General features: G+C 44.5%; 1 protein-coding gene across 1 annotated transcript in view; it reads left to right on the top strand.

Moving 5' to 3' along the window:
* The window catches only part of CRABP2 (cellular retinoic acid binding protein 2), a 52262-nt gene extending 46242 nt beyond the window's left edge, over window positions 1–6020 (top strand). Inside the window, exons 3-4 of the mRNA XM_082242889.1 lie at window positions 3653–3769; window positions 5725–6020. Coding sequence (XP_082099015.1) covers window positions 3653–3769; window positions 5725–5775 — 168 coding nt within the window. The 3' untranslated portion in view covers window positions 5776–6020. The remainder of the gene's footprint in view (window positions 1–3652; window positions 3770–5724) is intronic.
* The last annotated feature ends 18957 nt before the right edge of the window (window positions 6021–24977 follow it).

Below are 24977 nucleotides of genomic sequence, written 5' to 3'. Positions count from 1 at the left end.
ACTATTCCTAACATTGACACCAATGATGGGGCACTATTCCTCCCACTAGTTTCAATAACGGGGCACTATTCCTACCATTGACACCAATGATAGGGCACTATTTCTCCCACCGATACCAATGATGGGGCACTATTCTTCCCACTGATACCAATGATGGGACACTATTCCTACTATTGACCACAATGATAGGGCACTATTCCTCCCACTAATATCAACGATGGGGCAGTATTCCTCCCACTGATACCAATGATGAGGCACTATTCCTACTATTGACCCCAATGATAGGGCACTAGTCCTCCCACTAGTATCAATAATGGGGCAGTATCCCTGCCACTGATACCAATGATGGGTCACTATTCCTACCACTGACACCAATGATGGGCTCCTACTCCTCCTCATACTGACCTCCAACCTTGAGGCCATCTTTACTCTCACTAATGCTGGCCCTGGAACATTTTCTAACCCTCTACAATCTGGCCCCCTAAAGTCTGAAAGACATAAAACTGTCACTTTTGAAAAGCTTGGATACCCCTGGAGTAGGGAATAGATAAAACCCCTGTTTTTGCTGAGTGTGTCCCATTGGGGAGATTTGCCTTCATGGCCTGTCCTGTAAACACAACAGGAAGTAAGAAAAAAAAATCTCCAAAGTGAATAATTTTACTTTTGAAGTAGATTTTTTATTTATTTTTTCATTTTGGATAGAGTAAGGGTGGGTATATAACCCCTGTAAGATGTATTTTTCCCTCTTTGTCCCATTGGGGAGGTATCCCTGCACTTCCTGTCCCATAGCCAAAACAGGAAGTGAGTGGAAATCCCTGCAAATTAAGGGAATTTCTTGGGGACTCCCAGGTCAAAAGAACTACTGTTTCCATTGGAAGATTTCCCCTTTATTACTTTTCTGGGGAAAACCCAAAATTTGGGATTTTTTTTACTTTCACTTTCAATGATAATGGCAAATAAGACAAATAGAGGGGATGAATCTCCCTAACTGGGACACAGACAGCAATACAATCTGCCAAGTGTTCTAATCCTCCTACACACCATCCAAAACTTTCAAAAAACAGTTTTGACTTTAGTATACTTTAAGCTAGCCATAGATAGTTTTGTTGGTTGGCTGCAGGCGTTGATCGAGAAAAATTTACCAACATGTCATTTCGACAGAAGTTGATCAAATGGTTGACTTCCGAGGAGCAGGGGTGGCCACACACTGATGGAAATTCACTGATTGAAGCTGCCGGCTGGCTGGGCCCACCTGTTTAGTGATGGGGCCTGGGCGTCTTCAGGAGGCCTGGTGGTACCTTCTTATCAATCACCATTGCAGTGCTGGGTTCCTGAGTGACTAATCCCCCAAGCCCGAGCATTGGAGGAACAAATGCAAATTAAGTATAGCCACTGCCAGCAAAGTATCAGATACAGTATATTCTCCTATATACAGTGCCTTGCGAAAGTATTCGGCCCCCTTGAACTTTGTGACCTTTTGCCACATTTCAGGCTTCACACATAAAGATATAAAACTGTAATTTTTTGTGAAGAATCAACAACAAGTGGGACACAATCATGAAGTGGAACGAAATTTATTAGATATTTCAAACTTTTTTAACAAATGAAAAACTGAAAAATTGGGCGTGCAAAATTATTCAGCCCCCTTAAGTTAATACTTTGTAGCGCCACCTTTTGCTGCGATTACAGCTGTAAGTCGCTTGGGGTATGTCTCTATCAGTTTTGTACATCAAGAGACTGAAATTTTTGCCCATTCCTCCTTGCAAAACAGCTCAAGCTCAGTGAGGTTGGATGGAGAGCGTTTGTGAATAGCAGTTTTCAGTTCTTTCCACAGATTCTCAATTGGATTCAGGTCTGGACTTTGACTTGGCCATTCTAACACCTGGATATGTTTATTAGTGAACCATTCCATTGTAGATTTTGCTTTATGTTTTGGATCATTGTCTTGTTGGAAGACAAATCTCCATCCCAGTCTCAGGTCTTTTGCAGACTCCATTAGGTTTTCTTCCAGAATGGTCCTGTATTTGGCTCCATCCATCTTCCCATCAATTTTAACCATCTTCCCTGTCCCTGCTGAAGAAAAGCAGGCCCAAACCATGATGCTGCCACCACCATGTTTGACAGTGGGGATAGTGTGTTCAGGGTGATGAGCTGTGTTGCTTTTACGCCAAACATAACGTTTTGCATTGTTGCCAAAAAGTTTGATTTTGTTTTCATCTGACCAGAGCCCCTTCTTCCACATGTTTGGTGTATCTCCCAGGTGGCTTGTGGCAAACTTTAAACAACACTTTTTATGGATATCTTTAAGAAATGGCTTTCTTCTTGCCACTCTTCCATAAAGGCCAGATTTGTGCAGTATACGACTGATTGTTGTCCTATGGACAGAGTCTCCCACCTCAGCTGTAGATCTCTGCAGTTCATCCAGAGTGATCATGGGCCTCTTGGCTGCATCTCTGATCAGTCTTCTCCTTGTATGAGCTGAAAGTTTAGAGGGACGGCCAGGTCTTCTTAGATTTATAGTGGTCTGATACTCCTTCCATTTCAATATTATCGCTTGCACAGTGCTCCTTGGGATGTTTAAAGCTTGGGAAATCTGTTTGTATCCAAATCCGGCTTTAAACTTCTCCACAACAGTATCTCGGAGCTGCCTGGTGTGTTCCTCGTTCTTCATGATGCTCTCTGCGCTTTAAACGGACCTCTGAGACTATCACAGTGCAGGTGCATACGGAGACTTGATTACACGCAGGTGGATTCTATTTATCATCATTAGTCATTTAGGTCAACATTGGATCATTCAGAGATCCTCACTGAACTTCTGGAGAGAGTTTGCTGCACTGAAAGTAAAGGGGCTGAATAATTTTGCACGCCCAATTTTTCAGTTTTTTATTTGTTAAAAAAGTTTGAAATATCCAATAAATTTCGTTCCACTTCATGATTGTGTCCCACTTAATGTTGATTCTTCACAAAAAAATACAGTTTTATATCTTTATGTTTGAAGCCTGAAATGTGGCAAAAGTTCGCAAAGTTTAAGGGGGCCGAATACTTTCGCAAGGCACTGTATCTCCTTATCCTAACTAAGGATTATTTTTGAAGCTGGTGTACTATGGTTAGAGACAATTGGGAGATCCACTTCTCCATCGTGGCTTTTGGACCAGATTTGACCATCCACCAGGATCCTGGGCAAATGCTGACCCCTCAGATGTTAGAGAATTCAATGGAAGCTGTCATATAAGGCCAATGTACATGTCATTGTAGCCCTTTTTGATCTTTGCTTCCATTCTGGCCATTCAGTGTCTGGATGGTTGTTTGTTGACCTCAAATAAAAAGACAAAGGCCGATCATCGAAGGGGAAAGTCTACAACAATTCTATCCTAAATAGTCAACCATTCTTGAATTTCAGTTGTCTATAGGTGATCGATCCTCCCTCAATCCCTGTCACTTTCTTCCAGTCTGAAAGCTGCTAACTCAGGAAAATCGAAAAGAAAGGATTGAATGGAGGGTGTTAGATTCCTCAAAGATATGTTTCCAGGAGGAGGCTGCTGTCTCCTCTTCATGATGGATGGCTCTTTTGGTTTGAAGTGTCCTTGTCTGGAGAGCCTGTTTGTTATTTAATGAAGTGTCTCATTTTGTTTTCTCTTTTGTGTCTATTCAGAGCCTGGCCAAATGGGAGAGTGAGAACAAAATGGTGTGTGAGCAACGACTCCTGAAAGGTGACGGACCCAAGACCTCCTGGTCCAGAGAGCTGACCAACGATGGGGAACTCATCCTGGTAAGAAAACCTGTCTATGGATCCTAGTACCTTCACAAGAAAACACACATTTCCGAATCCAACTTCAGAACTTATATACAATGCTGGTTTACTTATATTTACTTACATTTTAATTAATTTTGCACTGACTGATGGAAACCAAACAGAATTCTTCTCTAAAGGAAGGGGAAAATTGGAAAATATGAAAAAATTAGTATATATTTAATACCAATTTTCTGTATGTTTTTGGACGGTTGAGAAAGATTAGAACTACTGTCAGTTTTATATTTCTGTTCATCTCCAGGTTATGTATATTTTACTCTCTTTTAGTCCTGGTTACCATTTTTTACCGGGACAGAAAATTGACAAAAAAATGCTAAATTTAAGGTTTTTCACCTGAACAGGAGGTAAGGTGAGATCCTATAATAGGGACACCGATTTTAGTGCCAACAAAGGCAGCCCAAAGTTGGTTTGATTTTCTTTCCTTCCATCATGGGTCAAAGGAAAGAAAATCACGTGATTCCCCCAATCAACACAGTCAGTGTTGATGGGGAAATGCCTCCCGCAGCGCTATTGTGTTCTGCCAGCTGGGGGGGGGGGGCGTGGGGAGCCTTCCCGGCCGGCAAAACGCACTGATCACTGCTAGGGGCTATAGTTGCCAGCAGTAATCGAATGTAAAAAATCTGACAGGCTGGTTGTACCCAAGTCGATCGATGGATCGAATTGGGTACATCCAGCCTGCCCATACATAAATCAAATATTTCCATTCCATTCAATGCCTGTTGTGTCACTGGGACATGAAACAAAGGAAAATTTCCTCAATGAAAAAAAAAAAATATATATATATATGTACAGTATCTCGCAAAAGTGAGTACACCCCTCACATTTTTGTAACTATTTTATTGTTTCATGTGACAACACTGAAGAAATGACACTGTGCTGCAATGTGAAGTAGTTAGTGTACAGCTTGTATAATGGTGTAAATTTGCTGTCCTCTCAAAATAACTCAACACACAGCCATTAATGCCTAAACCGCTGGCAACAAAAGTGAGTACACCCCTAAGTGAAAATGTCCAAATTTGGCCCAAAGTGTCAATATTTTGTGTGGCCACCATTATTTTCCAGCACTGCCTTAACCCTCTTGGGCATGGAGTTCACCAGAGCTTCACAGGTTGCCACTGGAGTCCTCTTCCACTCCTCCATGATGACATCACAGAGCTGGTGGATGTTAGAGACCTTGTGCTCCTCCACCTTCCATTTAAGGATGCCTCACAGATGCTCAATAGGATTTAGGTCTGGAGACATGCTTGGCCAGTCCATCACCTTTACCCTCAACTTCTTTATCAAGGCAGTAATTGTCATGGAGGTGTGTTTGGGGTTGGTATCATGTTGGAATACTACCCTACGGCCCAGTTTCTGAAGAGAGGGGAAATGTCCCAGCCAGTTCATCTTTCTAGTGCTCATGTATGTTGTTGCCACATTAATTCATATGGATAGTGTACAGACCACCCATAGGTATGACTGGGCTGCTAGGTGGAGGACCAGGCCAGGACCTTTGCTTGGCTATGCAAACGTTGAGTAGGGTCACACAGTAAAGGTTTTGGGAGAAGGTAAGTACTTCCCCATGGGGTGGGGGTGCCTTAAAGCAGTGGTCCTCAACTCCGGTCCTCGGGGGCCCACTAACAGTCCAGGTTTGCAAGATAACTAAATTACATCACAGGTGATCTCATTTGCTGCTCAGTGACTGCAGTATTCTAGTCTGCATCTCCCCAAGGTAATACTTAAAATGTGGCCTATTAGTGGACCAGGGTTGAGGACCACTGCCTTAAAGGACAATTTAACTTTAGTAGGCACCACAATAACCCAATAACTGACACTTTGCCTTTGAAGCAAAAAATAAAAAATGGTATGCACAACCATTTTGGTGGTCATAGTACAGAAGTAAATTGACGTTTTCACTTATTGTTTTCTTTCAGTTCATGATAGCCGATGACGTGGTCTGCAAACGGATCTACATCAGAGAATAAACTCCTGAAGCCTTGGAAAGAAACTTTGGCCTTGTACAGCCCATCTTCTGAATTAAAAAAAAAAACATTTCTTCTAAAGCAGAGATTACAGCCCATGCTCATCCTAAAATGGCCAAATCCCTTGGGTGGTTCTTTTGGAAGACGTAGGATATGACCACTTTCTTATCTATCTTCAAAGACTTTGTTCATTTGACGTCAATGCCCAAACCGGGCAATCTTGTAATGACTGTGAATGAAAGGGGGGGGGGGGGCAATATCTGAAGAAATAAGATGAAGCTGAGAAAGTTTTTTTAGAATGTGTTAAGTGTAATTCTCTAGCCTTGCTCACAAACCTTCATTCTCAACCGTCCCTATTTTGCTCGGACCCCTAAAAAACTGAGTGTTTCTTTGCCCAAATATGGACAAGTGTGGGGTGGGATTGATTTATGGCTAGATTTCGAATTATTGGTTTTGGGAGGTGAGTTGACAAGATTGACTAATTTCTGGATTTTCTTTTTGGGCAGATTACTTATTACAACAAGAAGTCAGTCGATGACTGTATTTCACTTTTCAAAATTATAGGCAATTTTATGTATAGAATTACAAAAAATAAACCAAAGCACTCGCAATGTAGAAAGCACTCAGATGGGGAGTGCTTGGTGGGAAATGTATTTGTTCGATTAACCTATTTTAAATGTGAAGCTCTAGAAAGCGGTTTCATTCTGCCCTTTTGAATGTACGGCCATCTCGTTCTATGAACCATTTTAAGATGAGCAGTCACAACAAAAGCAGTACATTAATAGTTAACTAGAAAGATGATGAAGGCAGGTTAGTAGGCATACAAAAATAAACGCAGTTAAGACTTGATTAATTAGCGGTCATACTAATATATTGATGAATTTGAAAAAAAAAATCCAACTTCAAAGTAGACTGCCTTTGGACTTGTGTTGTGTTTTTCAGATTATTATTATTTTTTTTTACTTTGGTCTTGAGAATTTTCTAGAAGACCCACAGGCACATAATTAAGATTGTATCTCTAGAGAATTTTCCACATGTATGTATTTGGCAAGCGTTGCGACAAAGCTTCATAGTGCCGCAGAATGGTATGAGTTGTATCGCCCTTTTAGTCAAATTTTCCAAATCAGAATTCATTGGGCACCCATGGTAAAGCAAACCTCGTATTCACTAAAGTGTTTAAACACATATGGGTATGATCAATTTAAGCAGTTAAAGCAGCAAAGAGTTTTTACGCAGAACGCTAACCAAACGTTTTAGCGTTTTGGATTGGGTTAGAGAAGAATTAGACCATTGGTCAGTCCAGGGGAGGACTGGGCCAGGGGGTAGGGGGGCAATTGCCCCCCAGGCCGCTCTGATGCCCCGTTATAAGGCTGCACCGCTTCTGCCACAGACATGCCTAAAGGATTCCTGGTGAAGAGAAGTAAAAAGTCCCCACCGCTGACCTACTGAGTGCGGGATGAAGACATGCCCTAACTGGAGACTCTCCTCCCCTGGCAACCCCCCGACCAAGCATTTGGCCAATGAGTAGAAAATACCTAGAGCTTCAGCCTGGAATGGGGGTCAGGAGGAAGCCAGGGAGGAGGGTCGAGTCGCTGCACCATGGACCTCTGGTTTGTACTTGCCCCCTGGGTCGAAAGTTGCCAGTCAGCCCCTGGGTCAGTCTTATTCTGCTGTCTGTGCCCCCTTTTCAGAGATTTGCCAACACTTCCTGTCCCCGGGCACACCATTTTTCAAGACTGGAAGTGAGATGAAGTCTCCAGAAAGAAAAACAGACAGCAGTAAAAACATGGCACCAAATTGGAAAGGACACCTTATAGATATTCATTAAAGTTCTTCCTTGTGAACAATAATTTTTTCAGTCCTGATTCCAAATCTACCACATTCCACCCTTGATTAAGAGAGACCTCTGAACTACCGAAACACGGACATAAAATTGTGTTCTTATCTTCTACTTATAAGCAGTAAAAACATGGCAGAAGTTTGAACTATTTCTCTCCCAATCCAAAACTTGCAAAAGTTGGATTTCTTCTTTAAAATGAACCTGTACACAGGTCACCTATACTTGCTGCTTATACTTATCTTTAGGGCCCATTCCGACCTTGGCCTCCTTGTGCGTTGCTTCATCTCACATGAGTTAATGCACCTTGTTTTCATGCATTAGGCAGCCCGTTAAATGGGCTGGCAATGAACCAAAATGCCCAAAAAAACAAACTTTTGGCAATGCAGCGCACCATAATGCACAGTAGTGCATGTGGTGGTGCGCTGACAGTGCATGTGGCACAGTAGTGCATGTGGTGGTGTTGACACTGAGTGGTCTTAGTGCGTTGGCTGCCATTCAAAAGGAATGGCAATGCAAAGTGCAGCGGAAAAGTGTGTTTCGGCCTTAATATGCTTCCTTGCCACCCTAAAATACTTCCTAGTATGGGGGAACATGTGTGTCTCGCTCTTCTTCCTTCCTTGACGGCTCAGCAGCCAATCACCAAGCCTGCAAACTGTCACATGGGGGACGGTGAGGGTCTTTAGTCCTGTGTAAACTCCATCCAGACAAACTTGGAGCTTACACAGTACTTGTTTGCTTTGTTCCTTACAGCCAATCAGATAAGCCTTTCCTGTCTCATTTTATAAACCGCCCTGAAAAGCAAAAAGATCAACTAGTCGGCAATCTTTTATTTTTAGACACTTTGATAAATAAGGCCGTTAATTTGCTTTTTTTTTTATTAGACCGGCTTCTGACATTTTATACATTTTTTTATGTAAACGTATAGCTAAAGAATGTAGTCCTGCTAGCTAACGATGCTTTCTGTCCTGAGGTAGAAATTTCTCACGTCACTCTAATTTTTTCTAGCGTATGCGTCCTTCTGTATTTATTTGTCAATATGTTTTTTGTTTTTTTTAAATAAAGAGAATAATTGTCAAAAATATGGCTTTTGGTGTTGTGTGAGAGTCAGAAACCTCCATGAAAGGGTGGGGATAGGGGAAAGTCTTGGAGGAGAGCCACCAGTTGTGTCAGTTGGGCTACCTTGGGGCAATATTTATAAATGTAGCACCCTCCTACATAGGTTGATAGGAAAGCTAGGTAAATTTGGTTATTTTTGGCTCCACTGTAATCTGTGGAACACTTTGTGATTGCTTTAGGCTTTTCATGGCTCTACTGGTTGCAGGCTTAATTGTTTCCCACTGCCTTCTGGAAGATTCAGTATGCAATGGACTAGAATGGTAAATCAGCAACCTGAATATGTATGTTGTCTCAGCAAATCCCTGGGGGAGTGTGCCCAGAATGTGGCTGGGAAAGTGCATAAATAGTCTGGGGCTTGGAGCTTCCCTATTCTTGTCCAGGAGGAGAAGTTCCCAGCCTGAAGGGTTGTTGCCCTTCCAATTTCTGGTACATTACAAAAGGGGACTGTCCTAAGGGGTAGGGCCAAAGTGAAGAGTGTCCTCTCATTGCTCTTTAGCGTTCAGAGTGGCATATCCCACAGCTCTCTATGCCCTATCCAAGTTTATTCAGCAATATATTTCGGAAAAAGCAACCCCTAATCCAGTGGTCTCCAAACTGCGGCCCGGGGGGCAGATGTGGCCCGGGGGGCGAATGTGGCCGGGGGGCGGATGCGGCCCTTTGCTTTCCTTTATCTGTCCCTTGGGACACTATGCCTTCTGCTGACACCAATTATGGGGGCATATTTGTTGCCACTGACACCAACAATGAAGGACTATGCCTCCCAATAACACAGACGATGGGGGACTACTGCTCCCACTGACACCAATGAGGGTACACTATTTCTCCCATTTACTCCGATGATGGGGCACTACTTCTCCCACTGATACCAATGATGGAACACTTTTCCTTCCATTGACACCAATGATGGGGCACTTTTCTTCCCCCTAATTCCAATGATGGTACACTATTCCTCCCACTAACATCGATGATGGGACACTATTTCTCCCAGGGAAACCAATGATGGGACACTTTTCCTCCCATTGACACCAATGATAGGGCACTATTTCTCTCACTGACACCAATGATGAGACACTTTTCCTTCTACTAAAACAGCAAAAAATTCACCGACCTAGATCAATGAGTCAGCAATCACTGCCACAACATGGTTGAACAATTAGCATACTCACAAACAGATCAATGAAAAATTAGCATAAGTAAAAAGGAAAACCTCGTCCATAGACCATCAGGCTTCACTGTGAAGTTTTCATGTAGATGGGAGAGACAACTTCTGGTGGTTTTTAAAAATCCAAAAACTGGGAGACTGTTAAGACCGGCAGCTCCTGGAAGAGGTGAGGGATCCCTCCGAACATATAGGAAAAAGAAAACAAGGGCGCCAGGTCACAAGGAAATGCATAATTAGTGTCTTTATTTGTAGCAACTTACATATGGAAAATCCAGCATCTGCCTACGCAGTGACGAGGAGAGATTCTCACAATGATGACAGGTGGTGTGCAGTCACCTGATGAAGGAGGTGGACCATCGAAACAATGTTGCGGCTCGCCCTCCACTACTTGCTCCGCCGCATGACCCCTGCCGTATTCCGTGAATGAAACCGGCAGTGTGCAATTGTGTCACTTCTGGCCTTGGGCATCTGCAACGCGGTTCATCCAAGGAGCTTTCGCACCTCTCAGCGACCGCCCAGTGTTTAGACAGTCGCCATACACTTCCTAGGACCACCGCGTGAGTTCCAGCTGACTGCACACCACCTGTCATCATTGTGAGAATCTCTCCTCGTCACTGCGTAGGCAGATGCTGGATTTTCCATATGTAAGTTGCTATGAATAAAGGCACTGCTTTTACATTTCCTTGTGACCTGGCGCCCTTGTTTTCTTTTTCCTACTTTTCCTTCTACTGATACCTATGATGGGCAACCCAAACCCACAGACACCAATGATGGAGTACTAGTCCTCCCACTGACACCAATGATAGGGCACTATTCCTCCCACTGACACTAATCATGGAACACTTTTCTTCCCAATGACACCAATGATGGGGCACTACTACTCCCTCTAACTCCAATGATGGAACACTTTTCCTCCGACTAACATCAATTATGGGGCACTATTCCTCCCACTGACACCAATGATGGGGCACTATTCTTCCTACTGACACCAAGGATGGGACACTATTCCTCCAAATGACACCAATGATAGAACACTACTCCATCCACTGACACCAATGATAGGGCACTATTGCTCCCACTGACAGCGATGATGGCACACTTTTCCATCGACTAACACCAATGATGGGGCACCATTCCTCCCACTGACAGCAATAATGGAGCACCATTCCTCCCCCTGACACCAATGATGGGACATTATTCTCCTACTGACATCTACGATGGGGCACTATTCCCCCCACTGACTCCAACGGTGGGGTACTATTCCTCCCACTGACACCAATGATGGGGCATTATTCCTCCCACTAAAGATTTAGCATTCTTTACTCCCACTGACACCAGAACATGTTGTACTCCTACTGGCCACAGTCTCCCCCCCCCCCAAAGTCTGAATAAATGGCCCTTTGTTTAGAAAGTTTGGAGACCCCTGCCCTAGACTGTTCATTGAGCCAGAGGAGAGACTGTCATGGTGTGCCTGACTGCCATTACACTGACTTAAGGGGAGAATCCAGGACAAATACACAGTCCTTACAGGGGTGGGCACTACATCAAGAATCTTCTTGGAAAGTTCTACCAGGAGGTAAGAATCAGTGGCTAGGGGTGCAGCAAAGTCAATAGGCTTATCTACTAGCTGTAATTGGATTACTGCCCAAGCAAGTAGAGTCTGGTGGGCTGTATTGGTGGTGTTGGTCTCTGGCATTTAATATGTCTTTGATACTCCAACAATGAGAACACCGTGACATAATTCCCAACTCTTTTTCTGTCCACCTGGAAATTTTAACATTCCTACTTACCTTTGTGTGCTCCAGCTCCTCTATAAAAAAAATTGTAACTCTTTTTGTGAAACAAAAACACTTGCTCTATGGAAAGCCCCATATCTTAGCTAAGAGTCCTCCAGCCATGTGGGATCAGTTAAAAAAATTATATTTGGGGCCTCTCTACCTCCTAACCTTATAATAGTTGTCACTGCTGATGGGGCAGACACAGACTTATAATGCCTCCCAGTAATAACTGTCAATGCCATTAAACCACCAATGAGCACTTTACATTTGCCTGTTTCCAGATCAAGATCCCCTCTCAGGAGATGCCATTGCAATCAATATAGGAACTCTAGCAACCTAGCCCAAGAACCAGTGAGAGGAAATTATTTGGCCCTAGAGTTACTAACACACATTGGAAACTGTATTTCTACTGATTGTTACTACACTGTCAAGAATTTGTGTCAAGATATGGGAAGCCCCATATCTTGACCAAGAGTCCTCCAACCATGTGGGATCATTTAAAAAACGATTTAAGCTAACGTTGGTTTTTAAGCTACAGGTATTAAGCGACACATCATTTAGGTGTGAACTGGCTTATTGGAAATAATGAGATTCTTCAACTTGAGCTTTATCGATCTTTGAAAATCATCCGTGAAAACACTGAGGTGTGAAAAGGAACTAAAGCAGGGTGGGGGGCAGACACAAGTCTCTGGGCATTGGATTTCAGCAAATTTCCATGTTTCCATTCCAGTTTCAGAAACAACATTCCATTTTCAAAAACATGGACATTTAATGATTTATGTAATATTAACAAGCAGTTGAGGAGCTTTAAAACAAGAACATCACTGACCACTGTAGTGCCCATAATTGAACCGAGTTGTCATTAGTTGACTAAGTTCACAGAGAGAGAGTATACAGAGCCGATCCAAGTGGCTCTGTACCATCGAATTGCTGCACAGGTCCCTGCAGGGCTGGCCCAAGACATTGTGTTGCCTGGGTCCGAGAATGAAATGCTGCCCCACTCCAAAATAAATTCACACCCACTAAAAGGCTCCCACATCCATTATTTTATATAAATATAAAATTTTGAAAATATGATATACAGTATACTGTTATCTTCTTCCATAACTCGCCACCAAACACCCACTGTCTGTCCTCAGTCCTCCTGTCACTCCTGTGTCTGCTGTGGCCACCACCCTAGATCATCCAGCCTGCCCTGCATGAGATGGAGTGCGCTGATGTCTGAGGTAATTGCGCACACCACAATCACGCGAGGGCCGTTCCCTGGAGGAGACACTCCGCCTCCTCACACTCATCAGTTTGCACTACGGGATGAAATGCGGAAATGCCGCCCGTAACTTAATGGCACACAAAAGTGTTAGAATTAAAATCGTGGGTGTCATCTTGCCGCCTCTTTCAAAGTTCTGTCTGGGTCCAATGGACCCAGCGCGACCCATGGTAGGGCTGGCCCTGGCTCCCTGCCTCAGTACCCTTCTCAAGAGCCCTCAACCCTTATGTAAGCAATGGGTTGGCTCTTTGGAGTTAGGCAAATATCAAAATGCCATGATTTAGTTGGTGTCAGACAGGAGAAGTGAGCATTCTCAGGCAGGCTTCATTTGGCTGAAGACCACCCTAGATAAGGCCCACATGTGATGCTGAGCCTCCATGATTCAAAGATATGAAATCAAATTAATGAGGGGGGGGGGGAGAAGCTTACATTATGCGGTGAATCAAAGTAAGCCATTTCAGTACAGGAGAAGAGCCTGTACAACTGTGCAAGACTAAAGGGAAGGCCGGAGTCCAGCTCTATAGATAGGATGGCTGTGAGAAACTTTTAGTACTTGCAATCTGACACATCAACCTTTCCGTATATGTGATAGCAAGGAGTTTAGTATGGGTGTATTTGGGAACCTCTTTCTTGCATCACAAGTAGGAATTCCCAGATGACCAGCATTGGATAATGAAGAGAAATGGTGACAAAGCGCTGAGTAGGTACTTTTCACTCCCTCTATGTATTTGAAGGCCTTATTATTACTCACTGACTGGAGTACAACCTAAAAAAATTGGTTCTCAACCACCGAGCCATGGCCTGCTGCCAGGCCATGGCCTCATTTCTCACAAAACTCCAAGCAACTGCAGATACCCCAACTTCCCACAGTGCCTCCCAGCATCCATAGTACCTCCCAACCATCTATGGTGAAAAGAAGTGCCGTTATCCCCCACAGTGCCACCCAATCTCCCGCATTGCCCCCAACTTCTCACAATGCCCCCTGCAGTGACCCCCAATATGCAACCAACCTTCAACAGTGTCCCACACTGCCCCCCCAAACTCCCACAGTGTCCCCCAACCCTTGCAGCACCCTCCAGTCTCCCATAGTGTGTGTCCCTACAAAGTCGCCAACCTCCTGGAGAGACCCCCAGCTCCCTACAGAAACCTCATTCCCTACAAGGTCACCAAAGCTGCTCCAAAGTCCCCTTACCCCCTCTACAGCCCCCTGCACAGTGAAACCCAGCCCCATTCAGAGCCTTCCAGAATTTCAATAAGGTACATATTTGGCATCCTCATAATTTTATTGTGTGAGTATAAACTTTTTCCTTTATTGTTGGGGCATGAAATGTTTTGGAAGAATTTACCAGGCCCTGATCTCAATAAGGTTGAGAACCACTAGTCTAAACCATAACTGATAAAAAAAAAAGAAGTTTCCCATTATATAAAGTCAGATTCGAGATCCGAAGAGCAACAGCACCGGCCTAGATAATTAGATTTTAGCACAGGATCAAATCCTCAGCGTTCACTTATAAGCCGGCACTAATTCCCTCTGGTAGAAAGTCGGCTTGCCGCCTGCAACTTCAAAGCGGCACAGGCCTGCGGCTCACGCATTGCGCATCAAAGAAAAAGTCCCGGCATTAAATAATCATTAGTTGGGCTTAGCAAAGTATTAAGCGACTGTCTTTATTTCCAGGCAAAGTTCCCAGAGGATGAAAGGGGGTCATGAGAAAAAAAGGTCTCGAAGATTTTAGAAGATACGTAGACAGAAGGGTATAGACAATTTATAGACGACTTCATATTGAAGGGATTGAGACTGTTTATATCATTAGGTAAAATAATATATACGATATAATAAAGTAAACTCTATAATAAAGGTGAAGTCTGGCTAAATAGTCCATAAAAACGTAAAGGGCATGAAAGGGCGTGTAAATACTAACAATGAACTTCTCTTCTTTGTTCCCTTTTGGTCGATCAATATACCATTAAAAGCATTTTTTGTGTGACCTGACCACCCTGCCTTTACGTTAACCCTAACTCCAGCAAGATTTCTCCTCTATATTTGACCAGTCCTTCTAAGCTCTCTCCTTGGCCATTGATCTCACTCTGACATCATCATCTATAATGCAGGACCAGCAGTCTTGCATTGTAAGTGAGGATACCTATCAAAAAGATAAAAAGAGAGCGCACTGGCCTCATTCAATGCATTCAGAAAACGTATTGTAACAATGGCTTCCAATACTCAAGGATACTTGAAAGAACAGCATTAATTACAGCATCCAGCCTGGTGTGGATCATCTCAAGTCTCCAAAATGCAGATAGTCACCCATGGTACCCATTCAGCAACCTCATTTTGAGGGCCAAGCCATCTTCTTCAGGGCTTTATTCAAGGCACGTGAGCGCCTCCACACCAATTGGTTAAACCATGTCATAATGGTGCTGGCCATTGTTTGTGAGGTCAGGTACTCGTGTTGGATGAAAATACCTGCCTGCTAATCGGTGCTCCAATTTCCCAAAGGTGTTCAGTAGGATTGAGGTCAGGGCTCTGTGTAGAACACTCAAGTTCCTCCCCAGCAAACTGGTGAAACCATGACTTTATGGAGCTGGCCACCATTTATGAGGAAAGGTACTGATTTTGGATGAAAAGACCTGGCTTGCGATTAGTGTTCCAGTTGCTTCCATAGGTGTTCAGTAGGGTTGAGGTCAGTTCTCTGTGTAGAACGCTTGAGTTTCTCTACACCAAACTGGTCAAACCATGTCTTTATGGAGCTGGCCACCATTTGTGAGATCAGGTACTAATGTTGAATGAGAAACACCTAGCTTGCAGTCAGTGTTCCAGTTCATCCCAAAGGTGTTCAGTAGGGTTGAGGTCAGTTCTCTGTGTAGAACACTTGAGTTCCTCAACACCAAACTGGTCAAACCCTGCCACCATTTATGAAGTAAGGTACTCATTTTGGAACAGGCTTGCGATTAGTGTTCCAGTTGCTTCCATGGGTGTTCAGTAGGGCTGAGGTCAGTTCTCTATGTAGAACACTTGAGTTCCTCTACACCAAACTGGTCAAACCATGTCTTTATGGAGCTGGCCACCAATTGTGAGATCAGGTACTAATGTTGAATGAGAAACACCTAGCTTGCAATCAGTGTTCCAGTTCAACCCAAAGGTGTTCAGTAGGGTTGAGGTCAGGACCCTATGCAGACCACTATAGTTCCTCAACACCAAACTGGTGAAACCATGACTTTATGAAGCTTGCCAACATTTATGAGGTAAGGTACTGATTTTGAAAGAAAAGACCTGGCTTGTGATTAGTGTTCCAGTTCCTTCCATGGGTGTTCAGTAGGGCTGAGGTCAGTTCTCTGTGTAGAACACTTGAGTTCCTCTACACCAGGGGTGTCCAAACTTTGGCCCTTCAGCTGTTCGGGAACTACAATTCCCATGAGGCATTGTAAATCTCTGACGTTCACAGACATAACTAGGCATGATGGGAATTGTAGTTCCTGAAGAGCTTGAGGGCCATAGTTTGGACATAGCTGCTCTACACCAAACTGGTCAAACTATGTCATTATGGAGCTGGCCACCATTTGTGAGATCAGGTACTGATGTTGAAGGAGAAACACCTGGATTGCAGTCGGGGGTTCCAGTTCATCCCAAAGGTGTTCAGCAGGGTTGAGGTCAGTTCTCTGTGTAGAACACTTGAGTTCCTCTACACCAGGGATCCTCAAACCACGGCCCTCCAGCTGTTGAGGAACTACATGTCCCATGAGGCATTGTAAAACTCTTGACATTCACAGACATGACTAGGCATGATGGGAATTGTAGTTCCTGAACAACTGGAGGGACATAGTTTGAAGACCCCTGCTCTACACCAAACTGGTCAAACCCTGTCTTTATGGAGCTGGCCACCATTTGTGAGGTCAGGTACTGATGTTGAATGAGAAACACCTGGATTGCAGTCGGGGGTTCCAATTCATCACAAAGGTGTTCAGCAGGGTTGATGTCAGTTCTCTGTGTAGAACACTTGAGTTCCTCTACACCAAACTGGTCAAACCCTGTCTTTATGGAGCCAGCCACCATTTGTGAGGTCAGGTACTGATGTCGAATGAGAAACAACTGGCTTACAATCAGTGTTCCAGTTCAACCCAAAGGTGTTCAGTAGGGTTGAGGTCAGGACTCTATGCAGACCACTATAGTTCCTCAACACCAAACTGGTGAACCCATGACTTTACGGAACTAGGCACCCGTTTGTGCAGTAAGGCATTGATGGATGAAAAGACCTGGCTTGCGATCAGCGTTACAATTCATCCCAAAAGTGTTTAGTAGGGTTGAGGTCAGGGTTCTGCGTAGAACACTTGAGTTCCTCTACACCAGGGATCCTCAAACTACAGCCCTCCAGCTGCTGAGGAACTACACGTCCCATGAGGCATTGTAAAACTCTGACATTCACAGACATGACTAGGCATGATGGGAATTGTAGTTCCTGAACAACTGGAGGGCCATAGTTTGAAGACCCCTGCTCTACACCAAACTAGTCAAACCCTGTCTTTATGGAGCCAGCCACCATTTGTGAGGTCAGGTGAGAAGCACCTGGCTTGCAATCAGTGTTCCAGTTCAACCCAAAGGTGTTCAGTTGGATTGAGGTCAGAACTCAATGCAGACCACTATAGTTCTTCAACACCAAACTGGTGAACCCATGACTTTACGGAACTAGGCACCCGTTTGTGCAGTAAGGCATTGAAGGATGAAAAGACCTGGCTTGCGATCAGTGTTCCAATTCATCCCAAAAGTGTTTAGTAGGGTTGAGGTCAGGGTTATGCGTAGCTTACTTGAGTTCCTCCACACCAAACTGGTCAAACCGTGTCTTTATGGAGCTAGATTTGTATACAGCGGCACAGTCATGCTGGTACAGAAAAGGGCCTTCACCAAACTGGTAGAAAGTCGTGATTTTCCAAAACGTCTTTGCATGTTGTGGTATTAACAGAACACCTCCCTGGAAACATTGGAACTCCATCACTTGAAGGATAGAGGGCATATAATTTGCTCCATATAGCACAAAACCCGTCAGTTGAGAAATATAGTATGTAGGCTACTATTGTTAACCACCTTCTGAAAATGCTATATTACCTGGTTGCATCCAGCTTCAAAACTTAAGCCTCGTACACACGCAACGATTATCGGCCGACCGATCGGGCGTCTTTTGTCCAGTGTTGTTGTGTTGGTTGAAATGTGCTCTAGACTGCACACGAATTTTCTCAGCCAACAAAAACCAACTTCAGAAGTGATGTCATGTGCTGGTTTACTTTCCGTGTGTTTTTTCTTCTCTGAGCATGCCCAGTCTTGCTCATCTGAATTTTGTCTGCCAAAATCTGTACTGACTGACGGAAAATGGGCCGTTATGTTGACGGCCAACAAAAATTTTACAGCATGCACACCAGATTTTGTTCGGCCGCAAAGTTGGAGTTGGTTGTCGGAAGCATCATACTAACAAGCCGACAATCGGCCGATCGGACGTTGGCCGAAAATTCACGGCCAACAATCGTTGCGTGTGTACGAGGCTTTAGAACAAGCAGACAGCCAGTGTACCTGATATTTTCAGCACTTTTAAGGTGCAGAAAATCCTTGCCTTCACTTTTACGTGCTGGATGAGGCAAGACAAGCTCACCTGTAACAGCTGTACATGGGTTGGGGAGATTGCGAAATGAAAAGACTGTGTTACACAAACCCCCCCCAGATACATACATTCTTTAGAGATTACATTATCCCCCAGACCCACCGTCTCCATATTTAATTCAATTAGCGTCGCCTGTTTTCTTTTTTTTCCCAGTATTCAGTAGTAGAATGTTGATCTAATTTGTTAGCAGTTTAAATTAAATCTTTACTGGCTTTGTGTATTAATATGAAATACAGAGTATTTGAAAAAAAAATCACAGGATAGTCACCAGGACAAATAGAGAGGACGGATCTCCCAAGCATAGGCATAATAATAAAAACCCAACAGAGGTTCTAAGCCATAACCTGGCTACCCAAAAGTAAAGCAATTTTTTTTGCCTTTAGATACACTTTAAAGTATATGTAAACCCTAACTATAGACTTTTCCTATTTGCTCCTTTTTGGTCTGATAGCATAGAAAGTGTTTTATTATCTATTAATAGGTGCAAAAAAAAAAAAAAAAAAAAACGTGTTGATCCTGCCAGAAATCCAGTGAATGTGTAACTAAGTCCAATGACGAAACGTACGTAGGGCGGTACTCTACGTGTCACTTCCGGTCTGCAGTCTGCCAGTCCCTTGGAGTGCGGAAGGCTCTGCAACATACTGCTGAATCAATCAGATTGAACCGTGAGTTTTTACTACTTGCCTACTTGTTTGATTGTACTTACTACACTATGGGGATCTTCTCTCTGTGTTTGAGCACCCAGATGGGACTTGTCGATCCGCGAGGGTTCCAGGAACCCCGGCTCAGTAATCACAGTTTGGACCCCATCCACCCCTGTGTGGAATTACATCCACTCTCGTATCATTTACTGCCATTTAGGGTGGAAATTAAGGGTGAGTGCTTTGCTGCATTATCCCTATTATTAGTGATGAGCTTGGGTTCGAGCTTGGCTTCTGTCTGAGCCCAGAAGTTATCTTTCATTTCTGGGCCAATGAACTTGGCTGGAGATTCGATGCCCCACAGCTGACGCAACAGAAAGGGGTGGAGATTCTTGCAACATCATTGCCGCGTTATGGGCACATGGCCATAATAGGTCAATAATATGGCCAATATCATTGACCTGTGGGTTCATGCTTTGCTTTGGTCTGAACCCAGAAGTTAGCGGTCATTGCTGGGCCAATGAACTTGGCCTGGAGATTCGATGCCCCACAGCTGATGCAACAGAGAAAGGTGGAGATACTTGCAACATAATTGCCTCAGTATGGGCACATGGCCATATTAGGTGGTCAATGATATGGCCGATATCACTGACCTGTGGGTTCGTGCTTTGCGTTGGTGTGAACCCAGATGTTAGCTGTCATTGCTGGGCCAATGAACTTGGGCTGGAGATTCGATGCCCCACAGCTGATGCAACAGAGAGAGGTGGAGATTCTTGCAACATCATTGCCTCGTTATGGGCACATGGCCATATTAGGTCAATAATATGGCCGATTTCATTGAACTGTGGGTTTGTGCTTTGCTTTGGTCTGAACCCAGAAGTTAGCTGTCATTGCTGGGGCAATGAACTTGGGCTGGAGATGCGATGCCCCACAGCTGACGCAACAGAAAGGGGCAGAGATACTTGCAACATCATTGCCTCGTTATGGGCACATGGCCATAATAGGTCAATGATATGGCCGATATCATTGACCTGTGGGTTCGTGCTTGGCGTTGGTCTGAACCCAGAAGTTAGCTGTCATTGCTGGGCCAATGAACTTGGGCTGGAGATTCGATGCCCCACAGCTGATGCAACAGAGAAAGGTGGAGATACTTGCAACATCATTACCTCAGTATGGTATGAGCACATGGCCATATTAGGTGGTCAATGATATGTCCGATATCACTGACCTGTGGGTTCGTGCTTTGCTTTGATCTGAACCCAGAAGTTAGCGGTCATTGCTGGGCCAATGAATTTGGGCTGGAGATTTGATGCCCCACAGCTGACGCAACAGAAAGGGGCGGAGATACTTGCAACATCATTGCCTCGTTATGGGCACATGGCCATATTAGGTGGTCAATGATATGTCCGATATCACTGACCTGTGGGTTCGTTCTTTGGTCTGAACCCAGAAGTTAGCGGTCATTGCTGGGCCAATGAACTTGGGCTGGAGATTCGATGCCCCACAGCTGACGCAACAGAAAGGGGCGGAGATACTTGCAACATCATTGCCTCGTTATGGGCACATGGCCATAATAGGTCAATGATACGGCCGATATCATTGACCTGTGGGTTCGTGCTTGGCGTTGGTGTGAACCCAGAAGTTAGCTGTCATTGCTGGACCAATGAACTTGGGCTGGAGATTCGATGCCCCACAGCTGATGCAACAGAGAGAGGTGGAGATACTTGAAACATCATTGCTTCAGTATGGGCACATGGCCATATTAGGTGGTCAATGATATGGCCGATATCACTGACCTGTGGGTTCGTGCTTTGCTTTGGTCTGAACCCAGAAGTTAGCGGTCATTGCTGGGCCAATAAACTTGGGCTGGGGATTCAATGCCCCACAGCTGAAGCAACAGAAAGGGGTGGAGATACTTGCAACATCATTGCCTCGTTATGGGCACATGGCCATAATAGGTCAATGATATGGCCGATATCATTGACCTGTGGGTTCGTGCTTGGCGTTGGTCTGAACCCAGAAGTTAGCGGTCATTGCTGGGCCAATGAACTTGGGCTGGAGATTCGATGCCCCAGAGCTGATGCAACAGAGAGAGGTGGAGATACTTGCAACGTCATTGCTTCAGTATGGGCACATGGCCATATTAGGTGGTCAATAATATGGCCGTTATCACTGACCTGTGGGTTCATGCTTTGCCTTGGTCTGAACCCAGAAATTAGCGGTCATTGCTGGGCCAATGAACTTGGGTTTTGAGATTCGATGCCCCACAGCTGATGCAACAGAGAGAGGTGGAGATACTTGCAACATCATTGCCTCACTATGGGCACATGGCCATATTAGGTGGTCAATGATATGGCCGATATCATTGACCTGTGGGTTTGTGCTTTGCATTGGTCTGAACCCAGAATATAGCTGTTATTGCTGGGCCAATGAACTGCGTCCTGGAGATTCCATGGCCTGCTGCTGACGCAACACAAAGGAGTGGGGATACTTGCAACATTGTTGCCCTGAAATGGACACATGGCCATAATAGGTGGCCATGTGCCCATACTTGTGCCATGTGCCCATACTTGGCTTTAGATCCCCTTTAGGATCTTGGTGGTAATTTTTTTATACCTGCCCAACAATGCCAATATTTTGCCCAATGGATGATCCTCCTGCAAATTACATGAGTGACAACGCTCCATCGCTGTACTGTATGTACATTTTTGCTCATAAGTTTACATACCCTGGCAGAATTTATGATTTCTTGGCCATTTTTCAGAAAATATGAATGGTAACACAAAAACTTTTCTTTCACTCATGGTTAGTGTTTGGCTGAGGCCATTTATTATCAATCAACTGTGTTTACTCTTTTTAAATCATAATGACAACAGAAATTACCCAAATGACCCTGATCATAAGTTTACATACCCTAGTTCTTAATACCGTGTTTTGCCCCCTTTAACATCAATGACAGCTTTAAGTCTTTTGTGGTATTTGTGGATGAGGCTCTTTATCTTCTCAGATGGTAAAGCTGCCCATTCTTCCTGGCAGAAAGCCTCCAGTTCCTGTAAATTCTTGGGCTGTCTTGCATGAACTGCACGTTTGAGATCTCCCCAGAGTTCATCCCTACTTACAAGGCGATGGGGAGGGGGTCTTGTCCTAGGATGATCCCGCCGCTTGTTCATACATACAGTACCAATATTTGAACAATTGTCACCCTAAGACAGGAAGTGTTTCATTACCAGTTGAGTTTCTGGGTTCAGATACACTTTAAGATCTTGATGGTAATTTATGGCAATAACCTTCGTCAATATGGACACATGGCCATATTAGGTTTATTTTTTATTTTTATTTTAAAGCCCGTGGTGTGTGAACACACTCAGACCTCTCTGCCTTTTGGCTAAGATCAAGTGTAGTATCTGTTCTTATCAGTGGGTATGGACCTTGATGGTTAGTATCGGAAGGGACTGAAATGAACCAGGGTGCTCCAGGCGAAACTGGGGGACTGGGAAGTAAGTACTGTCAGAGAAAGCCGGATGGGTCCATTTCCTCCTGATTTGAATGGGATCTGCCCCTATCAGTTTGAAGGGAGCGAGAAAGCTGGTATATATGCTGGGGCCGGTTAGTATTGCTCCTGGATGTAATTGGTAAGGAATGGTGATGGTGGTGGAAGGGCCTTCCTCCCGGGATGAGTCGCTCCCCAGTGAGTGTAGGTTCTCCCTAAGCCTTCTAAGTTCTGATGCCTCCTGTAGGGATGGGCTGCACCAGGTCTGGCCGGAGGTGTACGTGCCACTGGGGTGGCAGCCCAAGGGTGCCTTAATTCTCACTGGTGAGGGGCAGCTCGCCTTGAGTTTTTCGGCACCTTGGGCACTGCACCACACACACTTTTTTCACACCTGCCTCTTGGGACAGGCCTTTTGGCTCAGACCAGAGGAAAATTGTATTCCTGGCCGGAAGGCCTGCCAAGGTATTTCACTATGGCACTATGCACTTCCCCACTTCCCTTTCCCCACCTTTTTGTTTGTGTGTTGTTTTCTTTGTTGTGCGTCACTTCACTTTCACCTTTTTCTTCCACATGATGAGTAGGGTGTGGGTCCTCGGGCCTGCCTTGAAAGTCTTGGGAGGGGGGCAGATATAGCCTTCTGGCTTAGTTCGCCCTCTCTCATGGGGTCTCCCTTCGGGGGAGCCCCAACTAGTACTTGGGGTGGGCTGTTTCGGCAGTCCTCCCAGAGAACGGGGTTTGCCTGGTTTTGGCTGGGCAGACCATGGAAGTACCTCAGTCCCTGTCAGGGGTCTTGTGCCCCGGGGGATCAAGGTCAGGGTCCATCCTCTTCGGAGGAAGGATCATTTCGCACACCCTGTCACTTTTTGTGTTCTTCACGTTTGCATGTGTGCACTTTTTTATGGCCATATTAGGTCTATGTCTGAAGGCAACAATAACACCTAACTCTCAGGTTCACATTGAACCCAAGCTCATTCCTACTTACAGGGCAATAGGGAGGCAGTCTTGTCCTAGGGTGACACCCTAGGACAGAAAGTGTTTTATTTGAAAGATCACTATCTGAGCTACCCTTTATGATCTTGGTGGGAACTTTTTGTAAACCTGCCCAGTAATGGCAAAAACAGTATCCCGAAATACTTCTCAGTTTATATCATCTTACCTCTTAATGAGTACTTGAAAGGGCTGAAAATGATTCATGTGTTTTACACTGATGATTGGCATATTGGCATAAATACAAGCCCTCAGGCCCATCCCTGGCTGCCTTATCCATTGTCTGGCTGGGAGAACGGGTACCACCTTTTGGCAATTCATTTCTATGACCTAATTGCTCTCTGCTAAAGAAACATGGAGATTGGGGCTAGGTTTCATGGAAACCCAGAAGGTGTCTTTGGTGCATCTCACAGTTTGTTCACAGTGCTGGGTGAGGCCGTTGGCTGTCAGTTGGTGGGTGCAGCATCTGATTAGTTTATGTAGCTGTCATAAGGCAATTATTACAAACGTTTATTGTTTAAATTAGCTCCATCTGTCTAGAGTGCAAATTTTCTATCTATACACAGTATCTTGCTATTGCTATATTACTGTGAATGTTGAATGCATTTGACTTGTGAATTATTCACCGTTGTATAAATCAGCTCCATTGCACTGCATTATACAAATCACTAGCAAAACGTCCTGTTATAGGGTGACAACGCTTAGTCCATGTTTCCCAATGGTGCTTCAGCGTTGTCACCTAATCACATTGGGTACCGATGGAGACTACAAGCACCCATTTTAACAAACATTATACAAATGTGGTCTACTCTCGTTACCTTCAGGAAACCAAACCTGAGAAATGCCATGAAGCCATCGCTGGAATGCATGCTGACATGAAGGGGTTGATTTACTAAAACTGGAGAATGCAACATCTGGTGCAGCTCTGCAAAGAAACCAATCAGCTTCGATTTTGTTTGTCAAAGCTTAATTAAACAAGCTGAAGTATAAAGCTGATTGCCTGCCATGCACAGCTGCACCAGAATTTGCACTCCCCAGTTTTAGTAAATCAACCAGTGGCAGCCGATGCGTTGGGGGCGCAGGGGCGCCGCCGTCCCTAATCTACATGCGGGGACGCATGGAGTTCAATGTGTTTTTTTGTTTTTTTTTAATCACCTGATTAGAGCCAGAGGCTCTAATAGGCTTCAGCAAAGGGTGGACCCGGGGCGCAGAGCAGTGCACCACGAGCCCACCCATTGTGTGACAATAGCGAATTAAAATTCGCTATTGTCACACGGAT

The sequence above is a fragment of the Pelophylax lessonae genome (genome assembly GCF_965119305.1).
Source record: "Pelophylax lessonae genome assembly, chromosome: 13".
Taxonomy (NCBI): Eukaryota; Metazoa; Chordata; class Amphibia; order Anura; family Ranidae; genus Pelophylax; species Pelophylax lessonae.
Note: the sequence above shows the minus strand (reverse complement) of the source record. Positions and strands in the feature narration are given on the sequence as shown.